Source organism: Canis lupus, chromosome 15 (assembly GCF_048164855.1).
Source record: "Canis lupus baileyi chromosome 15, mCanLup2.hap1, whole genome shotgun sequence".
Taxonomy (NCBI): Eukaryota; Metazoa; Chordata; class Mammalia; order Carnivora; family Canidae; genus Canis; species Canis lupus.
Window position 1 is genome coordinate 49,775,793 of NC_132852.1, and position 20,053 is coordinate 49,795,845.

Consider the following 20,053-nt stretch of genomic DNA (forward strand, 5'->3'; position numbering starts at 1 on the left):
CAACTCTGATTTCCTGCAGCCATATCAATTTTCTACATAATTTTAAAAGTGGTTAGTCTTTTACTACTTATGTGCTTATTAAATGTGCAATTTAATATGTATAGGGTTGTGCAACATGGTTGAGTTAATACCACTGTGGGAGTCTCATTTATAGAATTCATTGATGCTAAACTATTATTAGTACCGCATTCATACATCATTATCAGACGCTCTTATTCCATGGCTCTTTTTTTCCTTTAATCTCCATATTTTACTCTCATTACTCTTTTAGTCTGATCATCTTTATTACTACAGCAGAATGTCTGTTAAGTGTTTTATGTTAAATTCATACTTTATTTCACTGAATCTTCACAGCATTCCAATCTATTTTAATAGATGAGGAATCTCAGGCTGAGAGAGGTTGAATAACTTGCTCACTATCCCACAATAAGTCCCTGGCAAAATAGGAATCTAGATTTCTGGGCAACCTGTCTTAAAAGTCTCTCCTCCACTTCACCAGCATGCTTCACCCTCCATTGTTTATCACTCTCTTCCTGAATCTCAACTGTTCCAGAAGTGGGAGGAGAAGGCACAAAATACCCACCACTGAAGAAAGTCCCTAAGCCGAATTGAAGCAGAGAAATGACCCACACAACATCTTTGTGTCAATCTGGAATCTTTCTCAAAGTCTCTTTTCTCTAATGTATTTAGTTTGTCTGCACTAGAGAATATTTCCTATTGTCCTTTGTTTCTGCGTTTACATCACATCCTGAATAGTGCAGTTTATTTCAATTAATGGTTTCTTGTTCCTTGTACATAGTTTCTCTTGGAGTTTCTTCTGATGGGATGAATGCCGTGTCAGATTTCTGCTTTCCTCAGTCACTTCACACTCGCCCTGCTAATTCCCAGGGTACAATCCAGACTCCTGAGCAGGTTAAAAAAATTCACCCAGGGACACCTGGGTGGCTCAGTGGTTGAGCATCTGCCTTGGACTTGGGTCATGATCCCAGGGTCCCTGCAAGGGAGCCTGCTTCTCCCTCTGCCTCTCTCTGTGTCTCTCATGAATAAATAAATAAAATCTTTTTTTAAAAAAATTCACTCAGTGCTTTTACACTACTACTCATGTTCCAGTTCTGTGTCATGCACCTTCTGTTGGGACCAAGTTCCAACACATACTGATATGAAAACCAGAGCTAATTAGTTCTTTAGCTGGAGCCCTGGTGTTCTTCATAAAAGGAAATATGGAGTACCCTATCCTCTCAGGTCTGTGCTGGTAGTCCATACATCAGGGAAAGAGAGACCTGGCTTTCTTATCGTAGAGTATTCAGGGGCTTGCAAGAGAGTTAGTGGTTTATGAGGCTGTCTTCAAGGAGTCCACAATAGTTTGGCAATGGGTAGAAGTGACATGATCTTTCCTCACCCTTAGTCATTCAGCAAACCTTTATTGGGTACCTGTTGGTACCTCTACTCTTCTGGGTGGAGCGTTCAGTCCAGAGGGACAAAGTTGTGGAAAATTCTAATACATTATAGAAGAATACAGGAGGGCATTTATTTGATTTTTTTCTTAAAGATTTTATTTTGAGAGAGAAAGTGCATGAGCATGTGTACACAAGTGGGGCGAGGGGCAGAGGGAGAGAGACAAGTAGACTCCCTACTGAGTGGGGAGCCTGCACAGGGCTTGATCCCTGGACCCTGAAATCATGACCCAAGCCGAAGTCAGGTTATGCTTTAAGCTTAACCAGCTGAGCCACCTGGGTACCCCTACAGGAGGGCATTTAATCTAGCCTCAGGTGAGAGTGGGGTGGGGGAAGATGTTTTCCTGAGAGGACCAACCAGATGAAGGGGCTTAAGAAGGGAGTGCCAACAAAGATTCAGAGGGAAGGAAGATGTGATATAGTAGCTGGAGGGGGCTGCACTGATAAAGGGTATTGGGGAGCTGGAGGAGCTGAGACTGTATATCATTTTTTTAAAAGATTTTATTTATTTTATTTATTCATGAGAGACACAGAGAGAGAGGCAGAGAACACAGGCAGAGGGAGAAGCAGGCTCCATGCAGGGAGCCCGACGTGGGACTCGATCCCAGGTCTCCAGGATCAAGCCCTAGGCTGAAGGCGGTGCTAAACCTCTGAGCCACCTGGGCTGCCCAAGAATGTATATCTTAGTAGTTACTTACTAGTTACTGAAGAAGAGCATAAGTGAGTAGATGTAAGATTAAATTGAAGAGGCCTGTAGGAGCCAGATCATGAACAGCCTTGTAGGCCATTCTAAGAATTGGACTTCCGCTCTGGCCAGTGACATGGATGTGAATGGTGTTGGGAACAGGATGAAGTGATCCCTCTGCTTATGGTGTGGAATTTGAGTTGGAAATAAGAGATCAGAGGCAGGAAGACCAATTACGAGGCTATTGGGATGATGCAGCCTATAAAGGGGAAGCTCTTCTACAGAACCTACTTGATGCATTGCAATTGTGCATCTCTAGGGGGAAATCTAGGGCAAATTTGTTTCCTATTCCACCAGAGACCACTTGTACTTCAGGGCCAGTGGTTCTGCACCTGCCAATTAGGAACCAGCCACTGGCTAGGGTCAACACATACACATGGCAATGAATCTCTCATGTCTGGGGTCCTCCACTGGGCAGGATGTGGAAAATCATAGAACTGGAAACTCATCTGAATTTCTAAGCCTTGTCCAGAGAAGTTGTTGCAGCTCTTTAAACACTAAACTTTGGACTTTGTTACTTTTTCACTGTTCTATTCCCCATTTCCTGTCCCCATACACTTTCATGACTCAGTAAAATCCTATCATCTCTCCATTCAAGTGCTACTTCCGGGGAAGCCTGGGTGGCTCAGCGGTTGAGCATCTGCCTTTGGCTCAGGGCGTGATCCCGGGGTCCCAGGATCAAGTCCCACATCAGGCTTCCTGCATGAAGCCTGCTTCTCCCTCTGCCTGTCTGTCTCAGTCCCTCTCTATGTCTCTCATGAATAAATAAATAAAAATTTTTTTAAAAAAGGTGCTACCTCCGTTGTGTAATTTTACCTAATTTTCATTTCTCAGACTCCAAATAAAAAATAACTGTCCTTATTTTAAGTTCTCTAAGCACTTTGTATATACATTTCAAGCTCAAATAGTTGGAGCCGTGAGAGAGGTTACAAATAATGGATTTATTTGATTGGGGCACAGTCCTACCCCTAACCCCAGAGAACCCTATACATTGTTTAACTGCTATATGCTTCCACATTCACAGTACACTTTTTTATGGAAGATTTTATTTATTAATTTGAGTGAAAGTGAGCACAAGAGAGGAGAGGGGATGAGGAAGGAGGAGTAGATAGAGAGAAGCAGACTTCCTGCTATGCAGGGAACCTGATGCAGGGCCGGATCCCAGGACCTGAGCTGAAGGCAGATGCTTAACCAATTGAGCCACCAGGCACCCTGTATTACTTTTTTTTTTTAAAGATTTCTTAAAGTAATCTCTACACCCAATGTGGGGGGTCAAACTCACAACTCCAAGATCAAGAGTCACATGTTCTACTGATTGAGCCAGCCAGGCACACTGGCAGTGTCCTTCTGGCTAAACTAGCTTTAAGTAATTTACTATACCTCCATTTAGAACTTATTTTGCCTTAGAAATAATTGATTTTTATTCAACAAACACGCACATAGCACTGTGCCAGGCTCATTCTAAGTACTTTACAAAAAACTTCTTAAAAATTCTTCCATGAGGGTACTAATATTATCATCCCCATTTAATGATGTGGAAACTGATTCTCTATGGAGGGCTTCACTAAATGCAGGAAGAAGAATTTGAGCCCAGGAAGCCAGGCTCTAAGGTCTGTGCTCTTAACCACTATTATATGTGCTCTCTTTCTTCCAGTAGATCATGGAAACACCAAGTTCTGCAAACTGTTTTTTCTGAATTGTACCTGCTAGCCAGAGATGTACCTGCAAGCCAGGAGCAGGAAGCATAAATATGAGAAGAGATAGTTGCTCTCTCTAAATCAGTTTGTTGTTTGTTTGTTTTGGGGGGGAGAGGCGGAGGGGAGGGAAAGAGAGAATCTTAAGCTCCATGCCCAGGGTGGAGCCCAACGTGGGTCTTGATTTCACAACCCCTGAGATCATGACCTGAGCCAAAATCAAGAGTTAGACGCTTAACCAACTCAGCCATCCAGGTGTCCCAAATCAGTTGTTTTTTGAATATAACAAACCACAAACCACAAAACTGTAGCTTAAAACAATACCTGTTTACTTGCTCACAATTTTGAAATCTGGCTGGGCTCACTTACCCAATTATAGTCAACTGGTGGCTCAGCTAGGCCTGGAGGATCTAAGATGGCCTTATTCATATCTGGCATATCGCTGGGGTAATAGGAACAGCTGGAGACTGGCTAAGCTTCTCTATTCATGATCTTTCATCCTCAAGGAGGCAAGCTCAGGTCTCCTTATGTTATGTTCAGGGCACCAAAAGAGGAAAAGTGGAAGCAGCAATGCCTCTTAAATCTTTGGAGCTTGCCCAACATCACTTCCGCTGCATTTTTTTTGGCCCAAGAAAGTCATAAGGCCCACCCAAATTCAGTGTGGCAGATGCTTACATACTAGCTTGAATCCAGGGATGTGTGATTCATTGGGGGCCTTTAAAAGTTTATCACAAGGGATGCCTGGGTGACTCAGTGGTTGAGCACCTGCCTTCAGCCCAGGGCATGATCCTGGAGTCCTGGGATCGAGTCCCACATTGGGCTCTCCTCAGGGAGCATGCTTCTCTCTCTGCCTTATGTCTCTGCATCTCTCTCTATGTCTCTCATGAATAAATAAAATCTTTAAAAAAAAGTTTATCACAAGAAGCTAACAGTTTTAGTGGAGACATAGTCATCACAGCGCATAGGACTGTAATAGGAGTGGCTAATAGTGTAATGTAGGAAAAGAAACCCTTGAATTGGTCCCCTGAATTGGTTTGAGTAATCACAGATATCATCAGAGAGGCAGCATTAACACAGGCCATCAGACTTGGAAATGGGTTATATTTGGGAGGTTTAGTGAGTGGTCAACAGACTAGGGAAGGGAGGGTAGGGCATTCCAGGCATATGGAACAAGAGGTGCAAAGACATTCATTCATACATGGTACAAGGAAGCATGTTGTACGGGGGATAGAAGGAATAGAAAATAGTTCAGAAAGATCAAAACAAAAAGAGAACTTGAGGAAGAGTGAGGGTGAGGAGATTGAAGACAGAGGCTCAACCAGATTAGGAAGTGGCATGAGGTCCTTGCTAAGAAGTTTTCAAATATCTTTGGATAAGGGCGCATTGCTGAATTTTGCTCAGGGTAAGTACGTGTTCTAATTTGTGTATTTGAAAATCATTGGGGGGGGGGGTGTGCCTGGGTGGCATAGTTGTTAAGCATTCTGCTCATGATTTCGGCTCAGGTTATGATCTCATGGGTTGTGGGATTGAGCTCTGCATAGGACTCTGCTCAGTGGGGAGTCTGCTTCTGATTTGCTCCCTTTGCTCCTACCCCTACTTGTGCATGTGTGTGTCTCTCTCTGTCTCTCAAATAAATAAATCTTAAAGAAAGAAGAAAATCACTTTGGGGTCCATGAGGAGAGGATGAGGTGGAAATCAGGAAGATCTGTGAGAGGCTATGGCAAAATATAAGTTATAAGAAGCTTGACCCGAAAAGAACAAGGGCATAGGGAACAGAGCAAAGAAAAAGGGTAAGGGTTCTAGAAATATCTTTGAGATAGAATGAGTCAGATGTCGCCGTTGAAGGAAGCATATGAAAGGACTCTGACATTTCTTTTTTTTTTTTAATATTTTATTTATTCATGAGAGACACAGGCAGAGGGAGAAGCAGGCTCGATGCAGGGAGCCCGATGTGGGACTCGATCCTGGGTCTCCAGGATCACGCCCTGGGCCGAAGGTGGTGCTAAACCGCTGAGCCGCCCAGGGATCCCTGACTCTGACATTTCTGACTTTGGCAGTCAAGTGGATACAGGTGACAGAATTTTAGGAGGAAAGTAGTAATTTTAGGATTACCCTCTCTTCCCTAATCTGTTGACCCTAATTTGTTGTTCATTTAAGTTTGGGATTGATTCATTAATTGATTCTGAGTTGGCTGTGTAGCAATCAATAGACATGTGGAATAGACATGCTGGATATGCAAATCTGCCAGGAGAGAGGACTGGCCTAGAGATTCAGATACAGGATTCGTCTTCAAACAGATGGTAGTACAAAGCAGTAGGATTTCCCAGAGAAAGCAGGTAGGATGAAGTAGAGACACAATGGAAAGAGCTACATTTAATGGGCGAGAGGAAGAGAAGTCCATATAGGAAACTTCAAAAGAAAAACTAGAAAGGTAGAAGGAAAACCAGCAGGGGTGATGCACCCCAAGTCAAGGGGGAAAAGAATTTTCTAAGAAATTCAGAAAAGTGCCGATGGGGTGGACAATTGATTATCTGTGACCATATTGAGAACAGTTTTAGGGGAATTATGATGTCAATATCTCAGTTGCTATGGATTGAGGAACCTGTGAAAGAATCCTTGTAAGTATGGTGGTGGGTAAGGGGAAGTTGCAGGAGGTTGAAGTGTTCCTTCATAGAAAGTAAAGCAGTGTTCTGAGAGGGAAGTGTGTGGGCCTACGGAGGTGGGGGGGAAGGGGGCTTGTAATAGTCGTCCTGAGAAAGAAAATCTTTAAATGCCACTGTCTGCCAAATTTCTGCTCAGTACTTTTCTCTCTTTCGTGCTAAACTTCAGGAAATATCGCTTCGCCTTTTCATTTTCTCTTCCCCTCCACTCCTTAAAACAACTTTGATGGTAGTCTGGCATTTGTATCTATGTAACAATGACTTTCAAAAAAGAATTGTCAGTGACCTTTGTCTCCCACCTAATGTACATTGTATCCCTCAGTACAATTTGTTCAAAAGAATGAACATGCCTGCTCTGATTGTGCCTAAATTATGTAATTCTGATTTCCAACTCTGAAGTAGAAAATATATAAACCCTTACCTCCTCCCAACCTCAGTGGAATGTTGGAGGAGTTGATAAATTGGGATTGTAAGGCAGAGGGAACATCTCTAAGATAATCAGCTATAATTAACATCATTTTCCTAATAGGGTTGTTTTGAGGATTAAATGAGATATAATAATAATCAGTACATTATCCTATAATGTGAAATTGGTAATAAACATCTGGCATAGAATAATAAATGGTAATGACTATATTTTAGTTGGAAAATTTGCAAACTAAAATTCAGTAACTAAAAAAAAAGAAGATCCAGTTATTTGGGGTCCCAGGGTGGCTCAGTCAGTGAAGTGTATGTATGCCTTTGGCTGGGATCATGATCTTGGGGTCCTGAGATCCAGCCCCAGGTCTGGTCCTTGTTCAGTGGGGAGTCTGCTTCCCCTTCTCCCTCTGCTCCCACCATCTGCTCATTTTCTTTCACTCTTTCAAATAAATAATGTTAAAAAAGAAAAAGATCCAGCTACTTGAGGGTGCTTAGGTAGAAAAATATTTGGTATTTATGAGATCTGTCTGGAAAGGTCTTCAAAATAATCTTCCCTGTTAGGGGTGGAGTAAAGGCCGCGAATTGAACTTTGGGTGTTCATTATTCTACTTTTGTATACATTTGACAAATGTAACAAAAGTCATGATTTGTTTCACTTAGATTTGTTTCAACCTATGCAACAATGTTGATGCAATACACTTGCCATATTGAAATGTAATGAAAACTTAGTTTGTAACTGATTAAATAGCTTTTTGAGATTTGTATACCTTACACCTCACTCCACTCCTCAGAGAGAAATGCAAGGAAGGTGTAACTTGATATGGAGATAATGACCTGAGTTTACGGCTTTTATATCGTAAATAGGCGTAATTTTCTTTTTTTTTTAATAGGCGTAATTTTCAATAATCAGTCTCATCTTTCTGTTGATGTCGTCACTCATCATTGGGGAAAAAAACTACAAGGACCAGAATCCACTACACGACTGACGTCACATCGAGGCCCTCCGGTCTCCGAACCGGTTGCCCTCGCCTAATTTGAATGAGCCGATCGCGGCGAAAATTGGCGCCTGTGACGTACAGCAGCTTTTTTTTTTTTTCTTCGTCTTCTTCTTCTACAGCCGCCTTTCAAGGCTTCTTCCGCCTCTGAGTGTGTGGAGAGTGCCACTCCGAGACAGGGTGTTACCTTTCTGCTCAGGCATCGCGTCGGGCAGCCTCGCCCTTTCCTGGGGCTTCCGTGCGGCAGGAGGGCTCCGTTAGGGCGCCTCCAAGATGGCGACGCTGTTGGCGGTAAATTCGGGTAAGGGCGGCCGCGGCAGAAGGGGGAACTTGCTGGGCAGGACGAAGGTTGGTCCTTTAGTGCGAGGTGCCGTGAGGTTCCTCGCAATGCAGGCCCTCGCTTGTGGGTATGGTGCTTGCTTTGGCCTAGCTCTGGGCCTAGAGTCCCAGCCCTCCCCGGTTTGAATGGCGCGCCTCGGTGCTGCCGCCCCAGCCCTCACGGTGGGGTTTCAGGAGGGAGGCAGGGGGGTTTGGTCCAGCGGCCCCCCCCCCCCCATCTCCCCGCAGTGAGGCCGGAGGACCTGAGAACGCGCACTTCCGAGTAGGCGGATCCGACACGGTAGTGAGAGGGGGCCTGGAAGTCGGGGTGCATCCTGCCGGGAGGGGGGTGTCTCAGCCTTGGGCGGTGCCGCCCCTGAGGCTTTGGGAGGAGTGGGTGCGTTTGCGGCGTCCAGACTCTCGGCGCCTCATGGGCGGGGCGAGGATGCCTTCAGCCCTGCACGCGGCGGAGCTGGGCTTAAAAACACAATCCCCCCTCCCTCCCCCAAACAAAACAAAACGCAGTTTCCAGCTCAGTGACATACAGTTAGCTTTTTGGATTCAGTTTTAGCAGCGTGTCTATGACATACTGGTAGAGAATGTCATTCAAGAGTAATATTTCCTGTCCCCCGCCCCCCCCCCGCAGTGTTTTGGGGTTTTTTGGGGCGAGGGTGGGGTTGGGGGAGGGGTGCGAGTGCTTGGTTCTACTTGCCATAGGACTGGTATTACTGTAAAGTCGAAATCTGAATTCTGCAAATCTAGCCATTTCAGTGACTCTGTCCTACCTTTAAAAAAAAAAAAAATGATAAAAGATTATGTTTATCGAGCCTCTGATATGTCCCCAGGCATTGGACTGTTGCACTTGCATGATTTCATCTAATCCCCTTTGCACACCTACGGAGAAGCTGCTATTAAGTACCCCAGTCTACAGACTGGTGAAAAAAGACTTGGGGGTAGTTAAGTAACATCACTGAGGGTTATAGGGTAATAATGGTCGTAAGCCAGACTCAGGTGTTTAAACTACTTAAAGCACAAGCTAATTCATTTTATTACATCAGATTTTCATATATATATGAATGCGGGTCATGAAGTTATGTTCTTTTTTTTTTTTTAAGATTTTTATTTATTTATTCATGAGAAACAGAGAGAGGGAGAGAGGCAGAGACACAGGCAGAGGGAGAAGCAGGCTCCATGCAGGGAGCCCGATGCGGAACTCGATCCCGGGTCTCCAGGATCAGGCCCCGGGCTGAAGGCAGGTGCTCAACCGCTGAGCCACCCGGGCTGCCCATGAAGTTATACTCTTACTACTGCTGTCCCAATCTCCCTACCCAGATATAATCTTAAAAACAAGGCTTGCATGTTACACGTGTGGTTAAATACTATTCTTTAGTACATACCAAGTTACTGTCATTAAACATAAATCATTGGAGGAAAGAGGAAAAGGAGTTACCAACAATTGCAAAGAGTGTATACATTGTATAATGCCTTGTGACAGGAGTGTGTAATCGACAACACGGAAAGGAATCATTTTTCACAGCCAGGAGTCAGGAGAATATATGTATATTTAATTAAACATCCTAGGGTAGCAGCCTGAATGTCCATAAGTGGATGAGTGTATAAACAAAATGTAGTGTATACGGACTACGAGATGTTGTTTGTCCTTAAAAAGGGAATCCTGTCACATGCTACAACATAGATAAACCTTAAGAACATTGTATTAAGTGAAGTAAGCCGGCCAAAAAACCAAAAAAGGATAAATACTGTGTGGTTCCACTTATGTTTGATACCTAAGGTAGTCAGATTCCTAGAAACAGAATGTTGGCTGCCAGAGGGAAGGGAGAAATGGGGAGTTGTTTAATGGGTTACAGAGTTTCTTTTGTGCAAGATAAAAAATTCTGAACGTTTGTAGTACAACAGTGTGATGCCCTTGGCTACTGAACTCAACCCTTGAAGATGTTTAAGATAGCAAATTCTGTTAGTTCTTTTTTCCTACTTCCCCCCCCCCCCAAAAAAAAAAGCCAAATATCTTATCGTAGACAGGGAAAAAATAGAGGTTGTAGGGTCTAAGACCTATGCTTGAGATTCAGCGGCATGATTTATTGGTGTTGTGACCTGTTGTCATCCCAGATGAGCAGACATACAGACTTGTTGATAAGCAGCCATTGATTGACACAGGCCTTCTGTGGCCATCTGGTCACCCCTGTCCTGTTCACGGCAGTGACTATCTCAGACTTTTCCACATTCCTCAAATCTTGTCTTCCAGCTGATCCCTCAGCCTCCTAGTCACAGAGAAAATAGAAGCCTGTAGGCATGCACTCTCTTTTTTTTTTTCCACCCTCAAACCTACAAACCTGGATCTATATCTATACTCGTTTTCACCGGTTTCCCTTTGTCTGAGTTAAATCCCACCCCTTATGCCCTTCTCCCTATTCACATCTCTTCTTGCTCCCTTTCTTTCCACTAGCCTCTTCTTTGGATCTTGATCTCATGCCTTGTTCCAGTTACTATCCTCTTGCTCCTCTTCACAGTCAGACCTTTCAAAAGATTCATCAGTTTTTACTGATATATTTCCATACCTCTTCTTCCCCTACTCACTCTAGTTTCTTCCCGTCCCCTTAAACATTAGCTTTCAATAAAGTAAATGTGTTTTTCTATTTCTTTTTTAAGATTATTTATTTATTTATTTATTCATGAGAGACACACACAGAGAGGCAGAGACACAGGCAGAGGGAGAAGCAGGCTCCATGCAGGGAGCCCGATGTGGGACTTGATCCCGGGTCTCCAGGATCACACCCTGGGCTGAAGGTGGCATTAAACTGCTGAGCCACCCAGGCTGCCCTGTTTTTCTATTAAGTACCTTAGATATTTAAAAATCTCTATCTTCTTTAATCTTTTAGGGCAAAGACCAAAATCCGTAATATAGGCTTGGGAGCCCTGCGTGCTATGCCAGTTGCCTCCCTTACCAAACCCTTGGTTTTTGTACTCTGTCACTCTTGGCTTTTTCAGTCCCTTGAGAGGGCAGTGTTACCTCTTACCATGTGAACCCACATGCTGTCCTCTCTTCTGGTTGTACGTTTTCAATTCTTAGCCCTCAGTTAACTCCATTCTTGATCCTTCACATTTCAGCCTAATCACTTCCTTGAGAAATCCTTCCCTTCCCTGACCTCCTCGACTAGGTCATACTCCCTGATTCTGTAATCTCTTGCCTTGGGTACCTCTCCTTCATAAGCACTTGTCAAGTTGGATATTATCCTTACATCTGGCTATATGATGACTGTGTTTTGTCCTTACACTCTAAGCTCACCAGTACTAACTAGCACATGATAAATGAGTGAATGACTGCGTTTTGCTGGAGGTATTCCTAAACATTAAAGAAAGTATATTTCTCAAATAACGAATCATTTATGTTAAAAATACATATTTAGTAATTTTGAAGAATTTATAGCCTCTTTTTTTCATTTATAATCACAGAATGATACTTATGAAAATTAGCCAACCAAAGGCAAACCAGCAAAAAACTCTGTGTTGCAGTTACCTTCTGTGATGTGTTGATGTTATTGATAGACTAAGGATACCAGGATACATGGGGGTTGTGGTAGAGTTTTGACTGGTTGCTGATGCCTCTCTGCTTCATAAAAGGGGAGAAAATAGAATTTTTTCTCTAGAACTCAGCTTATAATGCTAAGCATGTTCAGTACAAAGACATTTATTGATTTTTCAGAGATTCTGTTGCATATTGTTACTTTTATTTTTTTTAGAGATTTCTTTTTGAGAGAGAGAATGTGTGCCTGTAAGGGGGTGGGGAGGGGCAGAGGCAGAGAGAGAATCCCAACCGAGCACGACTTGGGGCTCAGTCCCTCATGCCCGGGATCATGACCTGAGCTGAAATCAAGAGTCAGACGATTAACCAACTGAGCCCCCCAGGCGCCCCAATATATCGTTACTGTTAAAGAAGAGAATTTACTTTGTCAGTTCTTTGTCAGAATTTTAAAATACCCGTGGTAAGGCAAGTTTCAAATTTGCCTTCAAGTTTTTGATACCTTTCTTTTTTTCTTTTTAAAAGATTTTATTTTTAAATAATCTCTACACCCAACGTGTGGCTCAGACTCACAACCCTGAGATAAAGAGTCACATTTTCTACCGACTGAGCCAGCCAGGCACCCCTTGATACCTTTCTTTTGTACCCTGTGCCAATCAGTTACCAGTCCTGGCTTTTTTCTACTAACAGGCCTTTTCTTTTGGTTTTACTGCCCTCATCTACTTTAGGCTCCATCACCTGATTAGCAGTTTACCTACCCTGTCATCCTTGGTTCTGGACTTGCATGTGTTCTGTGTAGTTCAGCAACCACACCATTGCTCTCTAGTACCAATTTCGTTTTGTCATCTACTACTTGAAACTTTCCTATTGGGGATCCCTGGGTGACGCAGCGGTTTAGCGCCTGCCTTTGGCCCAGGGCGCAATCCTGGAGACCCGGGATCGAATCCCACGTCGGGCTCCCGGTGCATGGAGCCTGCTTCTCCCTCTCTCTGTGTCTCTGCCTCTCTCTCTCTCTCTATCACAAATAAAAAAATTAAAAAAAAAAAAAGAAACTTTCCTATTTACTAATAGGAAAAATTCCATCGTGGCCTAGAATCCAGACTCAAACCGACTATTCTTTGCAGTTTGAGAGGACGAACAAAATGATCTCTAGGAAAGTCAGCTAGTTACCATCCAACTAGCACCTGTCACTGGCAGTTAATAGGATCTAGGGGTTAGGTTCTCATTTTTGCAGACCTGAGCTCTTGTATATCCAGAGTTGTTTGGATCCTAGTAACTCAGAAAAGACAGCTGTGTAAACTAGTATTTAATTTATCGATCTTTAATGGGAATATATCTGCACTCGTACTCATGCTGATTTGTCAGCACAATTTTTACTCTAGAAATTTCTATGACAAGCTATATTTTTTAAATCAGAAGATTGGCAAGAATGGGAGCAAAGCAGGGAGTAGACTGCTGTTGAAATGAGGTCTTGACCTGCTCATTCCCATTCCTCACATCCCCACACCAAAGACTTTTGGCTTCCTGCCTTGATCTTCAGATTAGAGTAGGCTAGATTCTCCCTTCTATATGTTCTCCTAGCACTCTGTACTTCTCCATCATCTCGTATTATATTGGTAATTGTTTTCTGGATTCTATGTTTAATGTGTTTCTCTGTGTCAATCTCTAAGTTCCTTGAGGACTGGGATCCTGTTTGTCTTGCTTGGTCTATAGTCCTAGAAAGCTCTCAGTAAATGCTCGAGTGAATGATCTGGTTTGTCTAGTTTAGTCTGTTTTCTCCCAGCACATTCCCCCTTAAAAATTTTTTTTTGCCAGTGTATTGCCTTTTTCTGACAACATTGTTCATAAGACAGTGAACACTTAACACATTCAGTTAGGTTACATTACATGTCATCTTACTGCCCTGGTAGGTTTATTTTTTATTTATTCAAAAAAATTTTTTAAGAGGGAGAGTGCATGCACAAGAGCACGTGAGAAGGGGGGAGGGGCAGCAGGAGAAAGAGAATCTCTCTCTTTTTTTTTTTTTTAAGAGAGAGAATCTCAAGTAGACTCTTTGCTCAGCAGAGACTGTCCTGCCTGCTCTGGTAGGTTTATTTGGGTTTGTGTTTTCTCAGATAGCAGTTAAGCATGTTTACAGATCACCCTTAACAGTTTAGGCTCTAGATAAGTTCCAAGTTTCTGGAGTGACTGGTTTTGACTAGTTTCCCTTTCAGAGCCTTTACAAACACATATGGGTACCGTATCTGTTTGCAAACAGAAACTTAGGTCTTCAGGGTGTGTTATTCAAACAGTGGGTCTAAAATATAGTGGATAAAATAATGGGCGGGTTACAAAGTCTCAGAGTGCATTGATATAATGAATGCATATTAGTATTTTATATACAGCTTTTCAGTTTTGCACATCAGTGGATACTGGATTGAGGTATTTCGTACCATGGGTCACCTCTCTTTAATCTCATTCTGGCTCTTTGAATTCTTCTACCCTCACACCTGTCTTTGAGCCTTAGCTCCCACTTTCCCATGGCTGCTCTTTGTCACCCAGATTTTCCCAAAATTGCTGCACAAGTGTAGCCATCCCATAGAAATTCTTGACGATCATTTTGATCTTTTGAAATCATTATTTTTTGTGGCAACAATCATATTCCCTTTTTTTGTGTTGTTATTGAAATTTTTCACTTATGTATGCTTTGTCTCCAAAACTTGATTGTGAGTTTCTAAAGATCAGATTGTTTCCTCTTAACCTCTGTAATATTCTATTGCTTATTTATGGGCTTAAAACATTTTTAGGTAAGTGAATTTGGCTGAGTTTAGTTGAATTTGCCTACATATGTCTAGATGTGACCTTAAGTTCTTCACTTACCAGATGTGTCAGAAGTACCTATTTCTTTTTTTTTTTTTATCCCAAACATCCTCATTTTCCAAGTATTATGCATGGAGGCAATATAGTTTAACAGTTAAGGCACACTCTTTGGACAAACTGCTTGGGTTCATGATGCACCTTGGCCTTTGGGGAGTTTCTTGGCACCTCTGCCTCATTTTCATATGTATAAAATGGAAGAAGAGATAGTACTGACTCCATAGTGTTCTGAAATAAAATATTATGTGTAGAGAGCTCAGTAGCATGCTCAGTAGACATAACAAAAGGAAAATATTACTATTCTTATTACCTTTATGAATCAAAATGTGATCCTTTTGATATATATTTACAAAAGTCCATATTTCTGTTTTTAAAAAGCTACCGTCCCAGCCAAAATAAAGTGCTCTTTTTCAGCTGCTGAGTTTGACAGAACCTGCTCTTTTGTCCCTACTCCTGCTTTTATTTGGATGATAGGGAAGATTGAAAGGCACTTGTGTTTATTGAGTGTCTAAGATATGCCGGGCACTGTTTGTTTTACCTAGTTTATATCATTGAATCTATTCAACCCTATGATGTAGATGATATATCTATTATTTATATTCAGCAATTGAAGTTTAAAGGGGTTATTTCCTTGCTCCATGTCACACAGCTGATAAAGTGGCAAAACCATAGCAGATATTCCAGTTTAAAGTCAGGATTTACTTTATGTTATATTAAATTAAATAAAATTGTATTCTCTCTTGAGATACTGATATGTGGGATCCCTGGGTGGCGCAGCGGTTTGGCGCCTGCCTTTGGCCCAGGGCGTGATCCTGGAGACCCGGGATCGAATCCCATATCAGGCTCCCGATGCATGGAGCCTGCTTCTCCCTCTGCCTGTGTCTCTGCCTCTCTCTCTCTCTCTCTGTGACTATCATAAGTAAATAAATAAAAATTAAAAAAAAAAAAAATTAAAAAAAAAAAAGAGATACTGATATGTATGCTTTTATATTAATGTTTGGTTTGTATGTATAACTCTGCATATTTAAAAGTAGCCATGCTGAGCATGACTGAAATGTGTAGACATTAACCTGATGTTATTTTCCCACATGTATGTTTTATTTGATGCTGGTTTTATTTATTTTTTCTTGAAGCTGCCAGTCTGTGGGGTCCTTATAAAGACATTTGGCAAACAGTGGGAAATGCTCTTTGGAGAAGACAACCTGAAGCTGTCCACCTTCTTGACATGATTTTGAAGAAACACAAACCTGATTTCATCTCACTCTTCAGAAACCCAGTAGGAAATTTTATTTTCTGTTTCTTGGATATGCTTTAAAAAAAAAAAGATTAAAGGGAAAATGAACTTAATACATGTGAATGAAATATATTACTTGTTCTAGTCTTTGATTCAAGGTTTTCTACAAATGTAATTTTTCCTAGAAGCAGCTATTACCTTCTTTTTGTTCTCCACAGAAGTTAATATTGTATTTATCTCTAGCCAGGAGATATCTTAGTAATATTTGAATGCTAGTTAGAAGGTTTAGTATATTCCAGAAATATGAGCCTCTTTGGAATTTCTTTTTTTTTTTTTTTTAATTTATTTTTTATTGGTGTTCAATTTGCCAACATATAGAATAACACCCAGTGCTCATCCCATCAAGTGCCCCCCTCAGTGCCTGTCACCCAGTCACCCCCACTCCCTGCCCACCTCCCTTTCTACCACCCTTTGTTCATTTCCAGTTAGGAGTCTCTCATGTTCTGTCTCTCTTTCTGATATTTTCCACTCATTTTTTCTCCTTTCCCCTTTATTCCCTTTTACTGTTTTTTATATTCCCTCTTTGGAGTTTCTGACCTATAGTTAATACATCTGAGCTCAGTAAGATTGATTATTTTGTTTATTTCTAGGTACACTCTCAACATTTTAACTCTTCATAATGTTATGTAAGTTGTGTTAGCTTAACCAATTAATTCTTGTGTGTCATTAATCACTGCATCTTGAAATCTTTTTCAACCAGGAATAGAATACTTCAGTAGAGGTAATTCATATTTGGAAATTCCTTTCCTTGCTGTTTGATAATTTTCTTTTATACACTAACAAGACTATCTGAGAACTGTTTGTCTTACCAGAAATGGCCTTTTGCTTTTTAGCTCTTGTGTATTTTTTTTTTTTTTTTTGGCTGTCTTTAATAGAAAGAATCCCCAGCCTGGGAGCCAGTTGAGCTGAGTTCCAGTCTCAGCTCTACCACTAGAGTTGTATATGCACAGGGACATCATCTGACTTATCTGGGCATCAGCTTCCCCATCTTTTTTTTTTTTTTTTTTTTTTTTAATAAGACTTATTTATTTATTTATCTGAGAGAGAAAGAGTACTCATGCATGCGCATGAGCAGGAGGGGCAGAAGGAGAGGGAGAGAGAATCTGAGGTAGATTCCATGCTGAGCATGGAGCCCAATGTACGGCTCGATCTCATGACCCTGAGATCATGATCTGAGCCGAAACTTAAGAGTTGGACACTTAATTGACTGAGCCACACAGGTGCCTCACTTTTCTACTTTTAGTAGAAGAGTTGGATTAATTGACCTATGTGGCCTTTTTTAAGATGAAAATTTCTAAAATTTTATGATCCATCAAGTAATTCTATACTGTATGTCATTTGTTAAATATTTGAACCAAGTAAGACTTTTGGGACTAAGACTACATTTTACGTAACATATTAATAAAGTATCTTTAGTCTTACTAATTCATTCAATAATTCATATATCCATTTGTTATTTCCCACTTGCAGACCATATTGTTTTTATTTACTAAATATGTAATTGGAAACATTCCTTACAGATTTGAAAAATAGTGTGCTTTTATTGTGTGTGTTTTTTTCAAAATTTTGTATTTCAAAGTTTAGCAAAAGCATTTATTGAGAAGGCAGTCATAGCATAAGTGCTGCAGGTAAATAGGTAGTGGTACATCATAAAGGTCTATTGAAGGTTTTCTGATAAGCAGTACTTCCATCATGTTACTTGACTACCTTATCATGAATTAACTTCTCTAGGTAACATTTTAAAACCTTTTCTCCAGTATACAATTTTCATTCCATGATTCTATTTACTTTTACCATTGCAGCCCAAAAATGTCCAACAACATGAGAAGGTTCAGAAAGCCAGTACAGAGGGAGTCGCTATCCAGGGTCAACAGGGAACCCGACTTCTTCCTGAACAGCTCATTAAAGAGGCCTTTATCCTTAGTGACCTTTTTGATATTGGAGAATTGGCAGCTGTTGAGCTTCTCCTCGCTGGTAGGTTGACATTTAATTGAACCTGTGGTAAGGTAGTACAGAATTATAAAGTCATTCACTCAGGGTTTAAAGTGTTGTATCATTTAGATTCCAAAGTAGTTTATTTGAAAAACCATATTCAAAGTATTTCCTTTTGTTTATCTGTGACTAATGGGAGAGCTTTAGTGATTGGATTTGTTAAAGGTAATTTAACTTTTAAGATAGGATTTTACATGGTAATTTACTAGCAAAGAATCATTGGCCGCATCTCACAAATTTTATAGCACAAAGAATTTATTGTCATGTGATGAATAAGAAAGTAAGTTCACTGCTTTTTTGGAGTTCCTTTTTAAGGGGGTGATTCAGATAATGAATAGGTTAGAAATAAGGTAATTTTAGTAATACTGAGTACCAGGACGAAAATAAAAGACGATGTGATATAGAGAGATGGGGTCTGCTAGGGGACAACTCTAGATTACTTAGAGAAGGCTTATCTGGGATATTTGACCTGAGACCTATATGATGATAGGGTATCAGAGTTTTTGGGGAAGGGTGACCCAGGCAGAGCAAACAGCAAGTGCTTGAAGTTAGGCCAAAGGCACACTAAAGAATAAAGAGACCATGGGTAAAAAAGATACAGGCACCTCACAAAGAAAGGGGAGGGCAAGGGAAGGTAAGGAGAGAGCAGGAATCAGATTATATCAGTCCTGCAGGCAAGGAAAACTATTTGGATTTTATTCTAATTGCACTGGGAAGTTGCTGGCAGGGGCTTTAAGCAGATGAGTTACATAATCCAGAAAAATTTTGAAATTATTTCTGTGGCTACTATATAGAGAAAAAATGTGAAATTTCCCTAAAGTGAGCAATTCCTTTTCGTTATAACAGGGAGCCTTAGGAAGTAGCCATGTGGGCAGTTTATTTTATTTTATTATTATTTTTTTTATTGGAGTTCAATTTGCCAGCATATAGTATAACACCCAGTGCTCATCCCATCAAGTGCCTCCCTCCGTGCCCGTCACCCAGTCACCACATCCCCCCACCCACCTCCCTTTCACTACCCCTTGTTCGTTTCCCAGAGTTAGGAGTCTCTCATGTTCTGTCTCCCTCTCTGATATTTCCCACTCATTTTCTCTCCTTTCCCCTTTATTCCCTTTCACTATTTTTTATATTCCTCAAATGAATGAGACCATATATTGTTTGTCCTTCTCCGTTTGACTTACTTCACTCAGCATAATACCCTTCAGTTCCATCCACGTTGAAGCAAATTGTGCGTATTTGTTGTTTCTGATGGCTGAGTAATATTCCATTGTATACATATACATGTGAGCATCTTAATTGAAAGGAAGTCTCATGTGTTTAGAGATTATTTGAGAGAGAGAGAGAGAGAGAGCATGTACCTGAGTGCACAAGTGGGGGAAGGGGCCGAGGGCCAGAATCTCAAATAGATTCCCCACTGAGCACAGGGCCCCACAGAGGGCTCAATCCCTTGACCCATAAGATCATGACCTGAGCTAAACCCAAGAGTTGGGCACTTAATGACTGAGCCATCCATGCTCCCCAAGAAAGTCTTATGTTTAAAGATATCATATGGCTTCCAAAATCCTTTTTGACCTAAGGCTGCATTAAAAGAAGTATGATCATGAGAAGCAGGAGGGTAATTTTCCCACTCTACAATGGAAATATTAACTGGATAGGCTTGAGTTTTGAGTTTAACTCACAACATCATTTAACAAACATTTATTTATCTTGTGTTTACCATGGGCCAGGCACTGTGTTAAGACTCCAGGGATAGAAACATGGATGAAACTTAGAAAAAAAAGAAAAAAAAGAAACTTCAATTAGTGTAAAGGAGCCCATAGTCTCGTAATTGAGAAAACATGGAGACAAATAATGATACAGTTAAGTGCATTAATGCTAGTTTATGGAAGATTTAGTGATGGTCCAGAGGCAAAGGGATTAAGTTGACTTTAGGTTGTAGAGAGAAGTCTTCACAAAGCTCACCAGGCCTAAACTAGGTGCTGAAATAATGAGTAGGCACATGTGTGGAATAGATGTGCACTCAGGAGGACAAGAGGGTATCTAGGCACGAGAAATGGCTGGTACAGAGGTGTGAGATGAATTTGCGA

The 20,053-nt window shown here is 41.2% G+C and overlaps 1 protein-coding gene across 2 annotated transcripts in view; it reads left to right on the plus strand.

The window, feature by feature from the left end:
• The first annotated feature begins 8,113 nt into the window (after positions 1 to 8,113).
• NUP205 (nucleoporin 205) overlaps positions 8,114 to 20,053 on the plus strand; it is a 79,947-nt gene continuing 68,007 nt past the window's right edge. For both annotated transcript variants that reach the window (XM_072777340.1, XM_072777341.1), the window contains exons 1-3: positions 8,114 to 8,269; positions 15,814 to 15,956; positions 17,777 to 17,948. In XM_072777340.1, the coding sequence (XP_072633441.1) occupies positions 8,242 to 8,269; positions 15,814 to 15,956; positions 17,777 to 17,948 (343 nt within the window). In that variant the 5' untranslated portion in view covers positions 8,114 to 8,241. The remainder of the gene's footprint in view (positions 8,270 to 15,813; positions 15,957 to 17,776; positions 17,949 to 20,053) is intronic.